At 42.1% G+C, this 18326-nt stretch overlaps 2 protein-coding genes across 2 annotated transcripts in view; one reads left to right on the top strand and one right to left on the bottom strand.

The window, feature by feature from the left end:
* Positions 1-800, bottom strand: part of gpd1l (glycerol-3-phosphate dehydrogenase 1 like) — a 10687-nt gene extending 9887 nt beyond the window's left edge. Inside the window, exon 1 of the mRNA XM_065958103.1 lies at positions 537-800. Within this exon, the coding sequence (XP_065814175.1) occupies positions 537-580 (44 nt within the window). The 5' untranslated portion in view covers positions 581-800. The remainder of the gene's footprint in view (positions 1-536) is intronic.
* A 952-nt stretch (positions 801-1752) lies between these two features.
* The window catches only part of LOC110005809 (oxysterol-binding protein-related protein 10-like), a 37546-nt gene continuing 20972 nt past the window's right edge, over positions 1753-18326 (top strand). Inside the window, exons 1-6 of the mRNA XM_065957612.1 lie at positions 1753-2247; positions 6204-6382; positions 8099-8172; positions 13342-13434; positions 14740-15082; positions 15438-15559. Coding sequence (XP_065813684.1) covers positions 2027-2247; positions 6204-6382; positions 8099-8172; positions 13342-13434; positions 14740-15082; positions 15438-15559 — 1032 coding nt within the window. The 5' untranslated portion in view covers positions 1753-2026. The remainder of the gene's footprint in view (positions 2248-6203; positions 6383-8098; positions 8173-13341; positions 13435-14739; positions 15083-15437; positions 15560-18326) is intronic.

The following is an 18326-nucleotide window of genomic DNA, read 5'->3' as shown; positions in this document are numbered from 1 at the left end:
AGAGAGAGAGACAGAGAGAGGGAGAGAGATAGAGAGAGAGAGAGGGAGAGAGATAGAGAGAGAGAGAGGAGAAACAGACCAACCTGCAGCTCTACGGGAGAAAAGTAAAATGTTTTTTATAATGCAACAGAAACTGTATCGATATAAAGAATAATGTCTTATCCTGTAGTCTTATACCTCATGTGAAAATCCATCTTAAAAAGTCAACATGGTGCCCAGCCCTGATCGATACTATCAGAATACTCCAGATCAAAATCTACTGCATGCAAAACAGAGACAACAAGGTCGACACTGCACAAGTATGCTGGTGACAGTGTGCGCAGTGTGCAGGTCTGCAAGTGTTTTCAATAAACACAATAATAAACAAATATTAGATGCCTTATAAGGACTTTGGGTATCCATGGTACTGAAACAGGTATCGGTATATAAAGATGTTACCATGACAACCCTGTCAGCAGAGCAGCGTGCACCCTACCTGCTCCACCATCACCTCCATCATCATCATCATCATCATCATCATCATCATCAGTACCTACCAGTTACCGGAGCCGACGATACACACTTTGAGCGGAGCGGCCATGTGAGCAGCTGCAGTGTGTCAATGTGTGTGTGTGTGTGTGTGTGTGTGTGTGTGTGACTGTTATCTAAAGAAACACCTGAGGAGCTGACACACACACACATGAACGCACACACACGGCTGCACAGTCTGAGGGACAGACGGAAGAAGAGAAAGAAAGGGGGACGCGATGGATGATCCCGGGCAACGCAGCGTCTTCTTCTGATGACGTCACTGCCCGTCGCACACAAACCTGTCGGGAGTTGTAGTTTTTCCACGACAACGTTGACGTAACTGGTTTATGTTACATAACGGGCTGACTTCATTAATTATGGATCATGTCTTTTGTTCTGTCACTTTATCATATAGATCATGGATTACGTCATACAGCAGAGATCACGTTTAATGATAAAGAGGGTAAAACAAACCTGTTCTGTTATGAGGATGTTAAAGAGGACAGGTTTGTTTGAGGTTGGCACATTTAGTCACACATCGCAGTGTTTGTCTCTGCAGAGAAGGAGCACATATTACTCTTTATATCTCGAGTTTTCTGTCCAGGTCTGCTTATAAACCATTTCATTTGTGCAAGTGGTTCGATTTCATTTATGATGATAATGTGGACAATCGATTATCCATGTTAAAAGAAAAAAACCTTCTTGCTTGATTTGCATCTGTTTAATTAGTTTGTTTGCATTCCTACAATCGTGCATGAATGCAATAGAAACACTTAAGAGTCTTAATAACACAAAACTAACTGTCACCAAATCAGAAACTGTATGAAAAAATGTTGTATTAATAATGCAACTTTACCAGATGATAGAGGTACAAATGTAAACATTTACAATGCTGGACAGGGAGAAAAAAAATAATCCAAATGATGTGCATGTTGAATTTAAAATGTGACTCTGTGTGATCATGTGTAGGAGTTGTGTTTAAAGCCTTTGTGTGCTCGTTTTAATAATCCATTGCATAAAGCCACAGTGTGATGTATCTCGGATGATGCTTTCTAGTGTTACTGCATTGTTGTGTGTGTGTGTGTGTGTGTGTGTGTGTGTGTGTGTGTGTGTGTGTGTGTGTATGTCCGGCTGAGGGGGAGGTGGGGTGGGGTGGGGGGGGGAGTGGAGTATCCCAGGCTGAGGGGGAGTGACCAACCCGGGATTTCCAAAATAAAAAACGCAGTAACGTCATAGAAAGAGAGAGAGAGAGATGGGAGAGAGAGAGAGAGGGGGGAGAGAGAGAGAGAGGGAGAGAGAAAGAGAGCACCGCAGTAAAATAGTCGGAATATCCCCCGTGTGTGTCACAGAGTCGGAGCACAGCACACTCTCCTCTGCTCTCTTATGGTTTCATCACTTTAAAAAATTCCACCTGAATCTGTGAGTTAAACCTCCTACTACTGCTCCTCCTCCTCCTCCTCCTCCTCCTCCTCCTCTTGTTTACGGCTGAGGAGCATCCTCCACACTCAGCAGCAGGATGAAGCCCGGTGGTTGGAGTTCGTGCAGGAGGCAGCAGCAGCAGCAGCCAGTCGGCCAGGCTGCTCCGGAGCGCAGAGGGGGGTCCGGGTCCGGGTCCGGGACCGCGGACGGCGGCGACTCACGGCCGGTCCATCCGCAACACAACTCAGCCCGGAGCAAGCGACACCTGGAGGGGGTCCTGAAGAAGTACACCAACCTGCTCCAGGGCTGGCAGAGCAGGTGGGTACCTGAGGGAGGGAGTGGGAGGTGTTGTTTTTATTCTGTAGGGGATTAAAAAAAACACATGTCGCTTAAATAATCATTATGTTATATAATATCCCTGCTGGATCAGAGCAGTGAATCCCACTCAATCTATATATGACATCCACATTTTTACAATTTCCTTCAGTGCTCTTCAAACTCTTAAATCTATTTCTAAAGATCTATTTATTTTATTTATAAGTTGGGCTTCATTCACAAAAAAATCAACTATATGTTCACATTGGTGTCGAATACCTGAAGTTAGACTCTTTTGAAAATAGATCATGTTTTCTGTATGGATGTGAGTGTTTGAGACATGGGCGTGGGGGGAAGGTGGGACCCTTACGGAGGCCCCAATAGAGGAGGAAGAGGCCCTTTCTGGGGATGAAATATTGTTTTTGTTGTGATTTGTTGCTCTCTCTCTAAGTCACAAATGTCCCAGGAGAGGTAAAATTGGTCCATAAACGAACACGACTCTTAATTCTTACAATCTTTCTTACATCTTTTTTTTAGATCAGTGATTCCCAACTGGTGGGTCGGGAACTAAAGTGGGTCATGCAGACGTTTTTAGTAGGTCAAGAATGTCTGCCTGGAAAAAAAAAATGGTGTCAAAAAGTCTAAGAGGCGTCTTATCAACATGTTTGTTTTCTTCCATCTAAGCTGCACTATTTTTAATTTGATTTCTCATGAAGTCGTTGCTGGTGGGTCCTGAGGAGAGACCAAATGAGGACCACTGTTTTTAGATGCTTAAAACGGATTCAAATTCCAAAAAGATGCAGATACCAATTTATTTCATACTTACATTTTAAAACAGTTTGTAACTCAAACTTAAAGTGGTTTAAAGTAGTCACGATGCTGCGATATGATTCTAGCAGCAACAACAACAAAAGATATCGATACCTGTTCAATACCATGGCAACGAAAATAGACCTCTTTGGGTGCCTTACCCAATATTGGGCAATTTATTCATTATTAAAGATTGCAAGCAAACTCCTGCACACTGTCTAAATTGCACAAATAAATTGGCAACTTTTCATTTCTTAAAACAGGACCGATGTATTTTTAAGGACTCATCCTTCTCTTACACACCTGTCTTATGAAACAGATTTGTTTTTTTAAGCTTCAGATCTTGTGGTTAGTATCCATCGTTAGAATAAAAGATTGTATCCTTTAAAAACATGCTGTGTTGCAAAGTTTAGAAGGAGGGCAATTTTGATATTGCAAAGCTTTTAATGGGTCGTTAGTGTAATGCAGGTGTAGTTGTAGTAATATCGCAGGGTTAGGGGATGCTGTGGTGGAGGGGCCTGATGTGATATCTTTGTAGAAACTCTGGATTCCTGGACCGCCCCCTGGATTCAATTCACCTCTTTTGCTCTGAACAAATACAGCCATGCACTCTCCCATTTAGGCCACATCGTTTTTATATAATCGAATTCTATCCATTCCTCATGTTTGAGTGAGGTGTATTATTTCATGAATGTCAATCAAATTCCCTCTGTGTGAGAGAAATAACAAAAAGCAATACCAATGTATATCTCTTTATAAGTCGACATTTCTTCAAGGTCACATCAAAACCAACTTCAGACATCATCCACCTGAGGCACCGCTCTTTAAACCATCAGATCATGTTATCATTCATACAGTTTTCTATGCTCAGACTGAGTGAATGAACTGAAGCTCAGATGTGTTCACAGAGGAGGTGTGTGGGTGGGAGTCCCACAAACACTGAATGAGTCATCCAGGATCAGGAAAGCCCTGCACTCCTCTCCTGCATCTCAATCCTTACTCCCCCCCCCCTCTCCTCTCCTCTCCAGCCCTCTCACTCTTTTACCGCCCGCCCGCCCTCCCTCTCTCTCTTTTACTGTCCAAGTGGATCGATGGGAAAAGCATCCAAACGTGTAATGAGATCCGTGATCACACTTCGACAGCGTGTGGTGTACTTACTTCCTCTCAAACACACACACACACTCACTCACAGCGCTGTACTTGGCTCTTGCACTCAGAGATACAAGATAAATTAAAGTTTGTGTGTGTGTGTGTGTGTCAGCAGGTTGCGTGTGTTTCTGAGGATGAAATGAATATTTCTGGTGTGTCAGCCTGAGGACAGATGACGTTGGTTCATTTTTGTATCTCCACCCTGATTGTTTTTTTTTTTTTTATTGTTGTTCTCACAGTCAGAAGGGATTATGTTGTTATTCTGCGGTTTACTCAGGATACACATAGAGTTTAATGATAACAGTTTTTTGTCCCCAAGGACAGCTGCAGCCTCAAGAACTTGTCAAACTTTGCAGCGCTCAAACGTCATTATATCATTATTTTTTATCCTGGACTTAGCTATCATTGCAGGGACCAGGACCATTATAGAATCAGGAGCAGAGGGGGGTGGTCTAGTGGTGCTCATGGGAATCGTTCCTCTCGATGGACTGTTGTCTTTATCTACAACACCTTATGATTGGGCGGCATCCTTGTCTCCAGAGGAAGTTGGAATTGATTGATTGGCGGCTTTGTTCAATCTGTCACACACCAACACCAAGCAGGCACTGAAGCAGGACCAAGACCTCTGGACCTGAGGCCAGGACACGATACAGTCTTTACTATATAATAGGTGATAAGGTGTGAAACGGTTAATACTAGACATGTGATTAAACATCGTGATTCTTATCTTCTGAGATTCATAACTTCCAAAAATCTTTTTTTTTGAGCTAATCAGTCACTCCCTGCTAAGTGCTAATGCTAGCTCTTTAACTCAGTAGAAATGGAGCAGCTAGAAATTCAGCCAGTCTCACAGACGACTGGAGTAGATCCTGAAGTACGTACTCATTCTAACAAAGACTTTGAATCCAGAATACGTTTTGAATCAAAAATTGAATCTAAATCGAATCGTGACCCCAAGAGTCAAAATCAAATCATTCCCAGCCCGAGTCAATACGATACGGTACGAGACGATATATGTATGAAACAGTACGATACAACACGATGGGATGTGATACGAGTCGAAATGATACGATACAATAAGGCACAGTGCGTTGCTTACTGTACTATTTGATATCATTACACATGAGATACGACACTTTACAATGGGATACCTCATGTTCCCTACAGTAAGATACATTTCAATACCTTCTTTTGGATTCATTGTGATACGATAGTACCATACCTAACAAAACCATGCGATCATTGCTATAAGATGCCATACAATCATTACTGTATGACGTGATAAGATACAATATGATCGATACAAATATTCAGTACAGTACACAGATTGTGATACAACACCATATGATACAGTACGGTACAGTTTGATGATTACTTAACGATGCCAATTCCAATACTAATACATTGGGATTTAATTTATTCCTCATACGACACATTACAAATACTGCACCCCGACACATCGTATTGCATTTCATCACATCGAGTTACATCGCACACTTTTTTGTCTCCTTGGAAAAATGGTTATGGAGACACATTTAGCTTCCTCTGCAAGGCAAGTTTATTTATATAGCACCTTTCAGACACCAGGTAATTCAAAGTGCTTTACCTAGGCACAAAAAGCGTTTCAAACATTTCACAAGATAATAATAAAACAATAAACAAAACCTGAGAAGGCAATACAAGTTGAGGTAAAAACAAAAAAAAGGTAAAAATAAGATCTACAGTAGAATCAATACATAAAACCAATACAAACAACACCCAAATATAAAAAGAGAAGCACTTACCAATGAAAACCCCAAACAACATATATTACACATTCACTATATTGAAAAAGATCTGCACAGTTTGGTTTGCTCTCGGGGACTCAGTATCGTCTGAGATCAGACTCAGAGAGGGGAATGTGAGACGAGTCAGGCAAAGCTCAGAGCTGACCTAACTACAGCCAATTAAAGATATGTCTTTGTTTCTTTTTTTATTCTCTCTCTCTCTTCTCTTTGCAGGTATTTTGTTCTGGACCCAGAAGCCGGTCAGCTTCAGTACTTTCTGAATGAAGTCAGTAAAAATCAGCGACCCCCCCGAGGGTTCCTGCCCCTCCTCGGAGCGATGGTGATCTCCAGTGACAAGTTTCAATACATGTTCACGATCAAATCTAGCGCTGGGGATACGTACAAACTGAGAGGTGAGAGATGTGTCTTCATGCTTTGTTCAAAGGAAACCACAGTGAAAGATCTGATGTCACATGTGTGGTGTTTTTAAACTCCTGCTGTGCAAAAAAAAACAAAATATAGATACTCTATAAAAAAAGGAAAATGTATATTTAGTAGGCTATATTCTTTAGGATGTAAGTTTGTGTTTGACGCAGACTTTTAAATCGAGGATGTTGGAGTGTTCATGACTGAAGCTTTCAAAGAGTTTCAGAAAGTTGAGCAGAGACATGGAGAAGTGGGACAGATCTCTGGGGAAAATGTCTTGTTGTGCAGTCAGAAGTCAGAATAGGACTGTCAAAAATAAGACCTCAATTTCCATAGAATACCGTCGCCTTTTTATATAAAACGCAGACGTCCTTACATCTTCTACAGCTGCGTTTCTTGTCCTTGCCTCGTTGATCCTTAATGCACCAAAAACCATCGGGCAAATTTTGGTATTCAATGTCCTCGACATTACCGCAAAGTACAACATCGAATGCGTCAAGAGATTTCTCTTCTATGAGGTTTTCTTAAGTACAGATTCTGGGTTTCTCAACAAGGTGTACAAAGAAGTCTGTCTGTCCACACTGTAATTTTGACCATTTGGTAGGATCCTTGACCCACTGACAGGACAGAGAGTACGCGTCAGGAAACCTCCCCCCTTTGCTAAGTGTTAGCTTGTTACTGTAAATCAAATTGTCTTCCACTTCCAAACATTTTAAATAAATGGAGAAGGCGTTTAGATGGTCCATAACTTTGTGACATGAATTGACTGCATGCTATTGCTGGCTATCTTTCTGCCATCAGTTGGGCCACACCCACAAAACACGTCATCAATGTGAACAGAAAATGGTCCATGCTTTTGTGTTTTGTGCAGATATGTGAATTTAAATACATTTTTGGCATGATGTTAATTTGGACTCAGGTTGCGACCTCACCAGAAAGAGGAAGTCAAACGTGTGGTCTAATATCATGTTAGAACTTATAGTGTTCAAAAAAGATAGTTTCTAGTGACTATGACTTCCAAACCTTTCTCGTTGAAACACATATTTAGACGATACTATTTTCTGCATTTCAGTGAGATAGTAAAAAACCCATAATATCGATAACTGTTTTAAACAAATTGATTAAATGACTCCCAATATTGAGTTTTTTCTTGTTTTTGATTTCCAAAAATTGCAAGCAAACTCCTGCACACTGTTTACACAACACACACATACGTCAGCAACATGACATTACTGTACATTACATAAATGTAATGAAGACTGTGCTCTCTCTCTCTCTTTCATACGCTGAAGCTTTTGAATAAGAACTCGACAGAAGATCTCAATTTTTTCTTAAAGCTTACTGATACTATCGATAATTAAACAGAGATTGTATCGTTTTACAACATGTGGTAACAGAAAAGTGTTGAAGCATCGAAACATTTGACAACCTTGATAACAAGTATGGAGTCATGTCGGTGTGTTTACAGAACACTGAAATAAACAAGCAATGACCATGAAAACAACGGAGGAATGATCGGAAATAAACAGGAAGAAATAAGAGGATTAAAAAGCAATCGTGGTAAAAGGTCATAAACCTGACGGTATTGCACAACAATGGAAACTGTATGTGTGTATTATGTCAGAGACAGACACACACACACACACACACACACACACACACACACTCACTCTGACACTGTGCGATCTTCTTCTTCTTGTCAGCTCTGGACGCTCAGCAGCAGGAGTTATGGATGACTCAGCTTCAACTGTGCTCCAGACGCCACTCTGACAGCAAGGTACACACACACACACACACACACACACACACACACACACACACACATACACACACACACACAAAAACATTGTTGGAAATGGTTGCAGTTCGGGCGCAAGAGTCTAATTTTGCATTTTGTTGACGCCCTAAATACATTTTCACGTCATGTCCTCATAAAACATTTCAGACAGACTGCCCATGAAATCTTCCTGAGCTGCTTATTGAAACATGTCACTCACAGCGTGAATTTTTTCCTGACAAACTGGAGTTGGGGGGTCTCAGAGAGGGGGGCAAAAGATGTTGTAAAATAGGGAAGTTGCAGATAGCCAACACTCTGGAGTCCAACACCATAAGGAATGTTTGTAGCCTTTATATCAATGCTTCTTGTAATTGGACTTATTCTTAGTGACATCAAACAAGTGGTGAAGAACATTCTGACGAGCAGAAAGAGCCTCATCAGTGCAGGATTATTGAAACTCACTGGTTGCTCGCTGGTCACACATTTTGAATGTCATCACCCCCGCCTGCTCGCTCTTAGTTAAATTTTCCTGAAATGACCCGCTGCATTCACACAGAAGCTCAGCCCACTTCAAGCAGAAAATGTACTGGATCGAGTCGTGGGGAAAAGGTCATCCATTTGTGTTCAAACATGCAGATAACCCAGGAAGTTTTGTGCACTTTAATACTAATAGTTACCTCTTTTGGACAGATTATTATTAATTTCCAGTGAGACTAAGTCTGTCCATGAAAACAAATGTTACATTTAAGTGAAAGAAAGGCTTTTGTGTTAAAAAACAAAACAATCAAACAAGTATTCCATTACGATATTAAATAAAGTTTCCTTGCTAAAGAAACATTAGCCTATTTAACATTTGCACTCCTGAAAATTTCTCGTAAACTTCTGGCTGACTGCCCCTGAAACGTTTTCTATGATATAAATGTCCTACCCTTCCTGGCTTGCAGTGATCTTTCCTGATTATATCCAGCTGCCTTCTTACATTACCTTACCTGGAATTCATGCAGAAACTTAATCGGAGGCTAACAGGAAAAACTGTGGGTAAAGTCAGAGTCCATCCATCTGTACCGCTTTGCCCATTCAGGGTATGCGCAGGGTCTGGAGCTGATCCCAGCTGTCATTGGGCGAGAGGCGGGGGGGTTACATCCTGGACTGGTCGCCAGTCAATCACAGGGCTGACATATAGCGACAGACATCCAGCCACGCTCACATTCACATAATTCAGAGTCACCATTTTGGACTGTACCGACTCCGGCGTCCATGCAAACAACAGGGAGTCGAACCAGGAACCTTCTTGCTGTGAGGTAACAGCACTAACAACTTCAACCACTGTGCATCTGTAAAGTCAGAGTGAAAACAATATCCGATTGCTGTCACACATGCAGCTCAATTGGAAGAAAAAAAAACCGTCAGTAAGTCAGAGTTTTTGTGCAAGTGTGAAAGCACCAACTGTCTCTTAAACATAAACCATGAGTGTCTGGATGGTGTGACACAAAACATGTTGCGATCTGCAGAAACTAGCTTGACGTTGTTGTGTTATTCTGTGAGACCAGTCTGGACTTTAAATTGATCTTCATCCTTTCAACTTTATGCATTGATCCTCTTCTCCTCTCCGCCCTCTTATTGGATTACAGCTCCTCTGAATGTTCGGAGAAGTGCTCGGTCAGACGGACCGGTTTGGTTTCTGGACTTAATGGACCAGACTTCATTTTCATCCTCTGCATGTTTAAGTCCCTCTGCTGTATTCTGCTTATTCAGCCCCGCTTTTTCGTCCTCTGAGCTCAGACAGCTGAACACTCAGTGATGTGATCGGAGTAAAATGCTTCCTGTCACTGCTTTTGTCCTTCTAGAGACCTCGCAGTGACTTCAGAGTTTTGATAAAGAGGAGAGGTGACAGGGACCGCGTGGTTTATTTATAATCTGAGTTGTTCTCAGAGAACTTCACTCTGATGGATCCATCGTCCGCTTCAAAGTCAGCTCTGAACTTTTCAATCAAAGTTTTGCTCTTGAACAAACACAGAGTTTGTTTAAGTTGTTGGTGTAGGTGTGCTGTCATTACACACCTGAACAGGCTGTTTAACAGAGGGAGCAAGCAGATGAATCGAAGTGTTATTTCTTTTAAAATAATATCATCTCTTGAAATGAAACGTAATAGTTATAAATTAGCATTTTCATTACTATTTGTGCAAATGTATCTGTAGCCTCCGTCACCCTTTATTAAACGTCAAGACAAGGAAAGTCATTTAAAGATGTACTGAAACATATTTTCCTTTTCACAGAGTCTGATTAACAAACTATTACAGAGCAATTAATCCTCCTCGGCTCTCCAAATATCAGTCTGTGTCTCCATCTGTGTCTGCAGAGAGAGAGAGCTCTGATTTTGCTCTCTCTCCAGTTTTTACTGTGATGATCTTTGTTCCAAACAGTGAGAGGACAAAAAGAGCTTATGCAGCACATGAATATATTTATAATAAAAGGATGTGAGTCAGCTGGCTGCAGAGACAGAGTCTATCCTCTGTCGGTCCTCTGTCTGTTTACTGTCAGACATCTCTCTGTCCCCTTTTGACTCTGTCGGACCTCTCTATGTCCTCTTTTGTCTCTTCACTGTTGGACCTCATTCTGTCCTCTCTCTTGACTCTGTCAGACCTCATTCTGTCCTCTCTCTTGACTCTGTCGGACCTTATTCTGTCCTCTCTCTTGATTCTGTCGGACCTCTCTCTGTCATCTTTTGTCTCTTCACTGTCGGACCTCTCTCTGTCCTCTCTCTTGACTCTGTCAGACCTCATTCTGTCCTCTTTTGTCTCTTCACTGTCGGACCTCTCTCTGTCCTCTCTCTTGACTCTGTCGGACCTCATTCTGTCCTCTTTTGTCTCTTCACTGTCGGACCTCTCTCTGTCCTCTCTCTTGACTCTGTCGGACCTCATTCTGTCCTCTCTCTTGACTCTGTCGGACCTGTCTCTGTCCTCTTTTGTCTCTTTACTGTCGGACCTCATTCTGTCCTCTCTTTTGACTCTGTCGGACCTCTCTCTGTCCTCTTTTGTCTCTTTACTGTCGGACCTCATTCTGTCCTCTCTTTTGACTCTGTCGGACCTCTCTCTGTCCTCTTTTGTCTCTTTACTGTCGGACCTCATTCTGTCCTCTCTCTTGACTCTGTCGGACCGCATTCTGTCCTCTTTTGTCTCTTTACTGTCGGACCTCATTCTGTTCTCTCTCTTGACTCTGTCGGACCTCTCTCTGTCCTCTTTTGTCTCTTTACTGTCGGACCTCTCTCTGTCCTCTCTCTTGACTCTGTCGGACCTCATTCTGTTCTCTCTCTTGACTCTGTCGGACCTCTCTCTGTCCTCTTTTGTCTCTTTACTGTCGGACCTCATTCTGTCCTCTCTCTTGATTCTGTCGGACCTCTCTCTGTCCTCTTTTGTCTCTTTACTGTCAGACCTCTCTCTGTCCTCTTTTGTCTCTTTACTGTCTGACCTCATTCTGTCCTCATCTCTTACAAACAGGCTGGAGGTTACACCTGCAGAGGCAGAAATGCAAAAAAAAAACAACAAATTAATCCCCATAGGGCCCCAAGTGGAAATGTCAAGTTTACAACAGACATACATATTTTCACAGCCTGGTACAAAAGTTGCAGAGCACACAGAAGTTGGTTTAAGTTGCTTGATTATTCATAGGTGTGTTTTAGATATAACATGGATCAAACCAATCAGAGTGTGAGCTCTCACTCGCTTTAAGAGCCAGGTGCGCCTGCAGGCTGGAACTTTGTTATTGACATGAAAGCACTCCAGCCGACTAATTTAACTTCTCTCCTTTCACGGTGCCACTGAAGACACACGGGGCACTGTATGAAATATGTTGATGGCAGCAAAGAGTAAAACATGGTGGAGAGTTTGCTGTTGGCCGTGGGAGTGAACGAGGGATCTAGGAGACAGCGGGGAGCGATTCTTCATCATCTGACATTACCAGACCTGCCTGGAAGGTCCTAGATTTGGGGGAAACATCTTTTTTTTTTTTTACAAAACTATGGACGCAAAGTTTAAGCTGGTGATATTGATAGGAAGGATTTGAATGTGTTGTATCTGTGGAAGTGTGTGTTTTAATGTGTGTGTGTGTGTGTGTGTGTGTGTGTTTTGCACACAGGATTTGAACTGTGATCACACTGAGTCTTGTTTTAGCTCCTCTCTGTTGAAGTGAGATGATGACTCAGCCTCTCCTGAGAGTCTGTGATGTGAGTGAAGAACAATTTCCGGCTGTGGGTTTTTGCAACTGAGAGCGTCTGAGAGTGTGTGTGTGTGTGTGTGTTGACGTGTGTGAGCGAGAGAGAGTGTGTGTTAGACAACACATGAAATTACACAATAAGAGACATTTTTATGTCTGCATCTAACCTGTGTTTGTGCTGCTTTATTTCCCTGCCTACCAGCGACGCTTAAAACCAGACAATAACAGCATCCAGTGTTTGCTTTGTTGGAGAAGTGTTGTGATGGTTTTAAAAAAGAACTTCAGCTCGATTGTCTTGATTTAAATGGTCCTTTAATCTTCTCCGACTTCATGCATTGTGAAATGTGTTTTCTATGAATTCATTAAGCATTTCCATAAATTATTATTTTTTTGTACTAATGCTACTGGTGTGCAATGATTGAATGCAGCTCTTAGCTGATTGTGCTCCCATGTAAAGGATAAGGAAAGGCATTTTCAGTCATCTCATTATTCAAATACGATCCTTACCTTATGAACGATTTAACGTTTATTCACAAATTGTACATTTTTTGGTTGCAGCTAATTGTTTGCCGTGATTGTGCAGGAGGTTACCTGAAAAACTGTGGTCATAAAAAACTAAAGAAATCGCCAAATATTGGGTGTCTAAGACTTCTGTTTTTGTTGTCATGGTATTGAAACAGGTATCACTACTGTTTGATTTTGTCTATCATGTCTAAAACTCTGGTATTGTGACAACACATAGCACATACATGATGTGTATTAATACCCTCCTTTAAGAGGTAAAAGTCTGACACGCTCAAACTTCCAAAGCTAAAAGAGAAAATGTGAGAATCTGGGGTTGTTCCTAGCTAATGCTGTGAGGTAGATGAATATCTACTTTTATCAGTCAGTGAGCTGTTACCATGACGCTGACGTTAACATGAATATCATAAATACTGTGTTTCTGTGTGTGTTCAGGCGATGAGTCCAGATGAAGGGCAGCAGAAGAACCTGGTGAACTCTGTAGAGTGTCTGGCCACTAGAAGAGGACCGCTCTCTGCTCTGGATGAGGTAACATGTCATGTAACTGTGTGTTTATGGTCGCCAACATTTTCATTAGTCAAGGACCAGAGAAAAAAATAATAATCTACTCACTGCTTATATGGATGAGTGTTTAGTAAAAGGTCACTCCGTGTCAATTTATGTGCAATATGAAGCTATGAGCAAACTAAACTAACCTGCTAACACAACAATGCAGGGCAATTGTATCTCGAGCAAAGGACAATATTGTCCACTACTTGCACTTAATGGTGCTTAATTATGGTGCGTTGTAATTGATAACTCCTCCATGTGAACGCGAGTGGAGAGGGGTTGGAGGTTTGTCGCTGGAGGAGAGCGGAGGCTACAGAATAGCGGAGGTGTCACCAAAAACAGCAGTTTGTTTTGGTTTAATGCCGTGCTCAAGGGCGACATCTACTGGATCAAAAAGTCACACATTCTTCATTCAATGAACCTGTTTTCTTCCCAAAAAAGGAACCAGAAACCTCTGTCTGAGGATCATTTTTTGGTATTTTTATTACAGAAAGTGAGCTTGACCTCAAGTGTCACATTCTGTCATCGTGTTACTGAAAGATAAAGTTAAGCTTTTATGGATATTAATGATTCTATTCTCAACTTGGGACACCTTGTAGCCCCCTTATTGACCTCTGACAGTCCGGACTCTGATTTGAGAAAGTAATATTCTTTTTCCCCCTGTATGTCCAGTATGTATTGCAAAAATTGAAGCGAAAGATGACTTTGACTTTTGACTAATAAGGGACGGTTAGCAAAGCTATGTGTGTCTAAAGCAGACTGTAGTTTCCTGGGGCCTAGCAGGAAAAAAAAACAGGTATATTTCTTTAAAAATGTGTTAACACTACAGAGATAACGGTAGGAAGGAGGGAGCAGAATGTACGAGCGAAGAGAGGGGGAGAGAGATGAGTTTGAATTTTCTGTGAATTGCCAGAATAAATTCAATTGAAGTTTTGGGCCTGTTCCTGAAAGTTTGCTCTATTGCATCAAAAGGTGTGGAGTTTCTCATGCCCATATTGCATTAGACACCATGTGAGAGCGTGACCTCCTCTTTACCTGTGTGTAATGGTGTCTATGGGAGGTGTGGGCTCAACCGAGTGCTCTGAACAACGAGGAGATATTGACACTGTATGTACCTGTTCCTATTTATATGTCCATGTCTGTGTTGGTCTCTGAAGTAAGGCGTGGTCACTTGCCTTTGTCAAACCAGAAACAACAAAAACAGTCTCTGAAAAAGAAGTGTTCATGATGGATTCATGTCGGGTTTTGTTGATAATATCGCTCTCTCCTCCTCTCTCATTGAAGGACCTGCTCCTCTTCAAAGCCACCTCCGCAGCCACTCTGAGCTGCCTGGGTGGGTGTCTCTCCATGCTGCAGCACAACGTGGTCCAGGCTCTCAACCAGAACCAGAACCACATCGGCAGTCCCAGCCTGAGCCACAGTTCAGCCGGTTTGAGCCCGTCGGCTCCCGCGGAGAGAGTCAGACCAAGGAGTGTGCACACGGCAGAGCCCGGAGGTCTGAGGTCCAGCAGTCAGAGCCCGACACCCAGCCTCAGTGAGAGTCTGAAACACACCAGTGCCACCAATCACATCCAGACCCAGAGCCCGCTACGAGCTCCTGCAGCTGAGCTGAGAGACGGGAGGACAGGTTAGAAATCTCTTTCACGTCTTTCGTCTCATAATCACCGAACGGGATGAAACAGCATTTTGATAATTGCATAATTGTCACTTATATTTAAACAGAATCCAATAAACTAATTAATAAAATGGCCGTCAATGGAATGGAATGACTGCTTTAAAAGAATGAATGGGAATGAAAACTGCAGTAAAAGCAACATGTCCAGCTTAATGCCAACTGACTTAAAACTGCAGGGAAAAAAAGTCTGTCGTTTGTCAGACCAGGAAGAAGAAGTGATGCGAGGAGTCGTTGTTTGTATCACTTTTCTTTTTTGGGTTAATGGTTCTTATGATGACACAGTATGGTTTTTTTTTTCCTCCTTCAGATGCCTCTATGGGATGGTCCCGGTGTGCCTCTGAGAAGAAGGTGAAGAACGGAGCTCTTCCGTCCTCCTCCACCTGTCAGTCTTCATCGCAGACAGACAAAGACACAGTCTGTCCTCCTCAGGTAAAACTCTAAATTATTTTATTATACCTCACTGATCTCCTTATCTTATACTTTACATCCCATTATAAGTCACTGCACAATTCTCAAATCCCACCAAATGCTGTCTCGTTGCTCCACCCGTTGTTGCGGGGACTTGGCCTCAGTGTCCAAAGTGAATTACACTGATTTTATAATAGTTTAAAAAACACTCATATTTATCACCATGCTCATTGTGTAAATCCTCAAGTGCAAAGTTTAACACCCAACCATCAGAGCCTTGAACACATAAATGTTTATTTTTCATATTCACTGTTTGTGCTCATACTAATGAAAAGTAATGCACAATAATTCAGGTTTAACTCGATACTCCCGAGAATCCTACATTCTTACCTGAGACATATTAGTCACCTCTCTGGGAGAGGACAAACAGGAAGTACAGCATTGTACTCCTCTGTGTAACAAAATGCCAACTTAGAGTTTGGATTTTACTGGACGCCATGATGAGTTTCAAAGTGTAGCTTTTAGTTTTTGTGCCTAAAACTAACTAAAAAGACTGAACAATGATTATACAGAAGGAAAACTGACACTTAAAGTCTTTATATGTGATTTTTCACACTTAAATATAATATAAATCAAGTATATCCTCTGAAAATAACTCTGTGAGTCATGACTGTCTACAATGGGTGTAACACCCGAGTCCCACTGTCTGTGATGTTTTCAGGGTTTTCAGAGTCCTATCTTCAGCTTGTTTACATCGCCGGGACGGCCGGCTGACTCCTCCCCTCGTGTATAAAAGTTGTTTAATTGAGGGACTAGAGAAAAGAAGAATAACATACTGTACTCACTGCTTAACTGTGTTTCTAGATCACGCTCATTTCAGGTAAATTTACATGCAGTGTGAAGATACCAGCATAATAAAGATCACTAGCATGAGCATGCTAACACAACAATGCAGCACGAGTTGTTTTGGTTTCATGCTGGTGCTCAAGGGCGACATCTGCTGGATCAAAAAAATCGCATATAAAGCCTTTAAGGTTACCCAAAAGAGATCTTAGCACACAATACAGTAAATAAAGAAAGAATCAAACTAATTAATTTGACCATTTCCCCACCTGGTCGTCAGTGCAGTACGGTGATATTTCTATGAGTTTGTAACTCATGTAGGCCAAATAGCTGTGGTATATCATACGCCCTAATTACACATGCATCAAACTTCTGAAAATGTCTGAGTATTGGCCTATATGTTGTTGTAACCCCCCCCCCCATCAGCCAGGGAAACCTCCACACTGTGAGGGACAACTACAGAAGATTTCAGGGGCAGCCTGTCTGACATTTTCTGGATTTTTTCATGTGAAAACCAGAACATTTTATAAACAGAGGATGTTCACAGGTTCATCTGGATGTTGGGAAAACTCTGCAGCTTGCATCATGACCAGCGCTATGCATTTCATATTGTTGTCATTTCATGTATGAAGCAATCGTTTTCAGTCTCTGTAGAGTACGGACTAACATGAATTGCTGGTAGAAAAGAGAATCACTCACCAGACACAGTGTGGTGGTCCTTTAATTTTCTTTAAACCCTCCAGCTGCCCTCAAGTGGCCCTCCAGTTTTCTCTCCAAATGTCTTCTGCATTCCCACATGCTCCCTCCCCCTCTCCCTTTAATGAGCGTCATCGATCTCAGTCATTGGACCAGAGATGGACTCAGTGAAGTGCTCGTGTCTGTTATGCATCGAGGAAGAGTCTGTATCCATCTTTCTTCACTCATGTTTGTGCTTATGTGATTAACATATTTAAATATTAACATTCTCTTCATATCGCGTATTGGAAACAGCAGTTTGATGTCAGTGTTTTTACAGTTTTAGTGTTTTTTAAATGAATCAGTATGAAGCAAAGAGAAAGCCTCAGACGTGCCTTGAACCCTGCATTCTGTCTGATGGCCAGCAGGGGGCAGAAAATACTGAGGCAATAAATAAAGTAGAAGAAGGGTTTTTTTTTTCCAGAGACTTCTATACAATTAGAATTTTTTTGTACCTAAAAAACATTTTCCTAACTCCAAATATGAAAGGAGTTTTTCATCACTCTTGTTTAAGCCTCCTCACATCTTCACATCTCTCCTCATGTGAAGAAATCATTCATTCTCCACCGTCATGGAGGATCGCTCAATCCCCTAAAAACACAACGACATATATATATATATATATATATATATATATATATATATACACACACACACACACACACACACACACACACACACACACACACACACACACACACACACACACACCTGGTGTCTCCTCCTGGTGTCTCCTCCTGGTGTCTCCTTTTGTTGTCTCCTTCTGGTGTCTCCTTCTGGTGTCTCCTTCTAGTGTCTCCTCCTGGTGTCTCCTTTTGTTGTCTCCTCCTGGTGTCTCCTTCTGTTGTCTCTCCCTGGTATCTCCTTCTGTTGTCTCCTCCTGGTGTCTCCTTCTGTTGTCTCCTCCTGGTGTCTCCTTTTGTTGTCTCCTCCTGGTGTCTCCTTCTGTTGTCTCTCCCTGGTGTCTCCTTCTGTTGTCTCCCCCTGGTGTCTCCTTCTGTTGTCTCCTCCTGGTGTCTCCTTTTGTTGTCTCCTCCTGGTGTCTCCTTCTGTTGTCTCCCCCTGGTGTCTCCTTCTGTTGTCTCCTCCTGGTGTCTCCTTCTGTTGTCTCCTCCTGGTGTCTCCTTCTGTTGTCTCCTCCTTCTGTTGTCTCCCCCTGGTGTCTCCTTCTGTTGTCTCCTCCTGGTGTCTCCTTTTGTTGTCTCCTCCT

This window comes from Labrus bergylta, chromosome 8, assembly GCF_963930695.1.
Source record: "Labrus bergylta chromosome 8, fLabBer1.1, whole genome shotgun sequence".
NCBI lineage: Eukaryota > Metazoa > Chordata > Actinopteri > Labriformes > Labridae > Labrus > Labrus bergylta.
The sequence above is the reverse complement of the archived record's forward strand: the minus strand, read 5'-3'. Positions and strand labels throughout refer to the sequence as shown.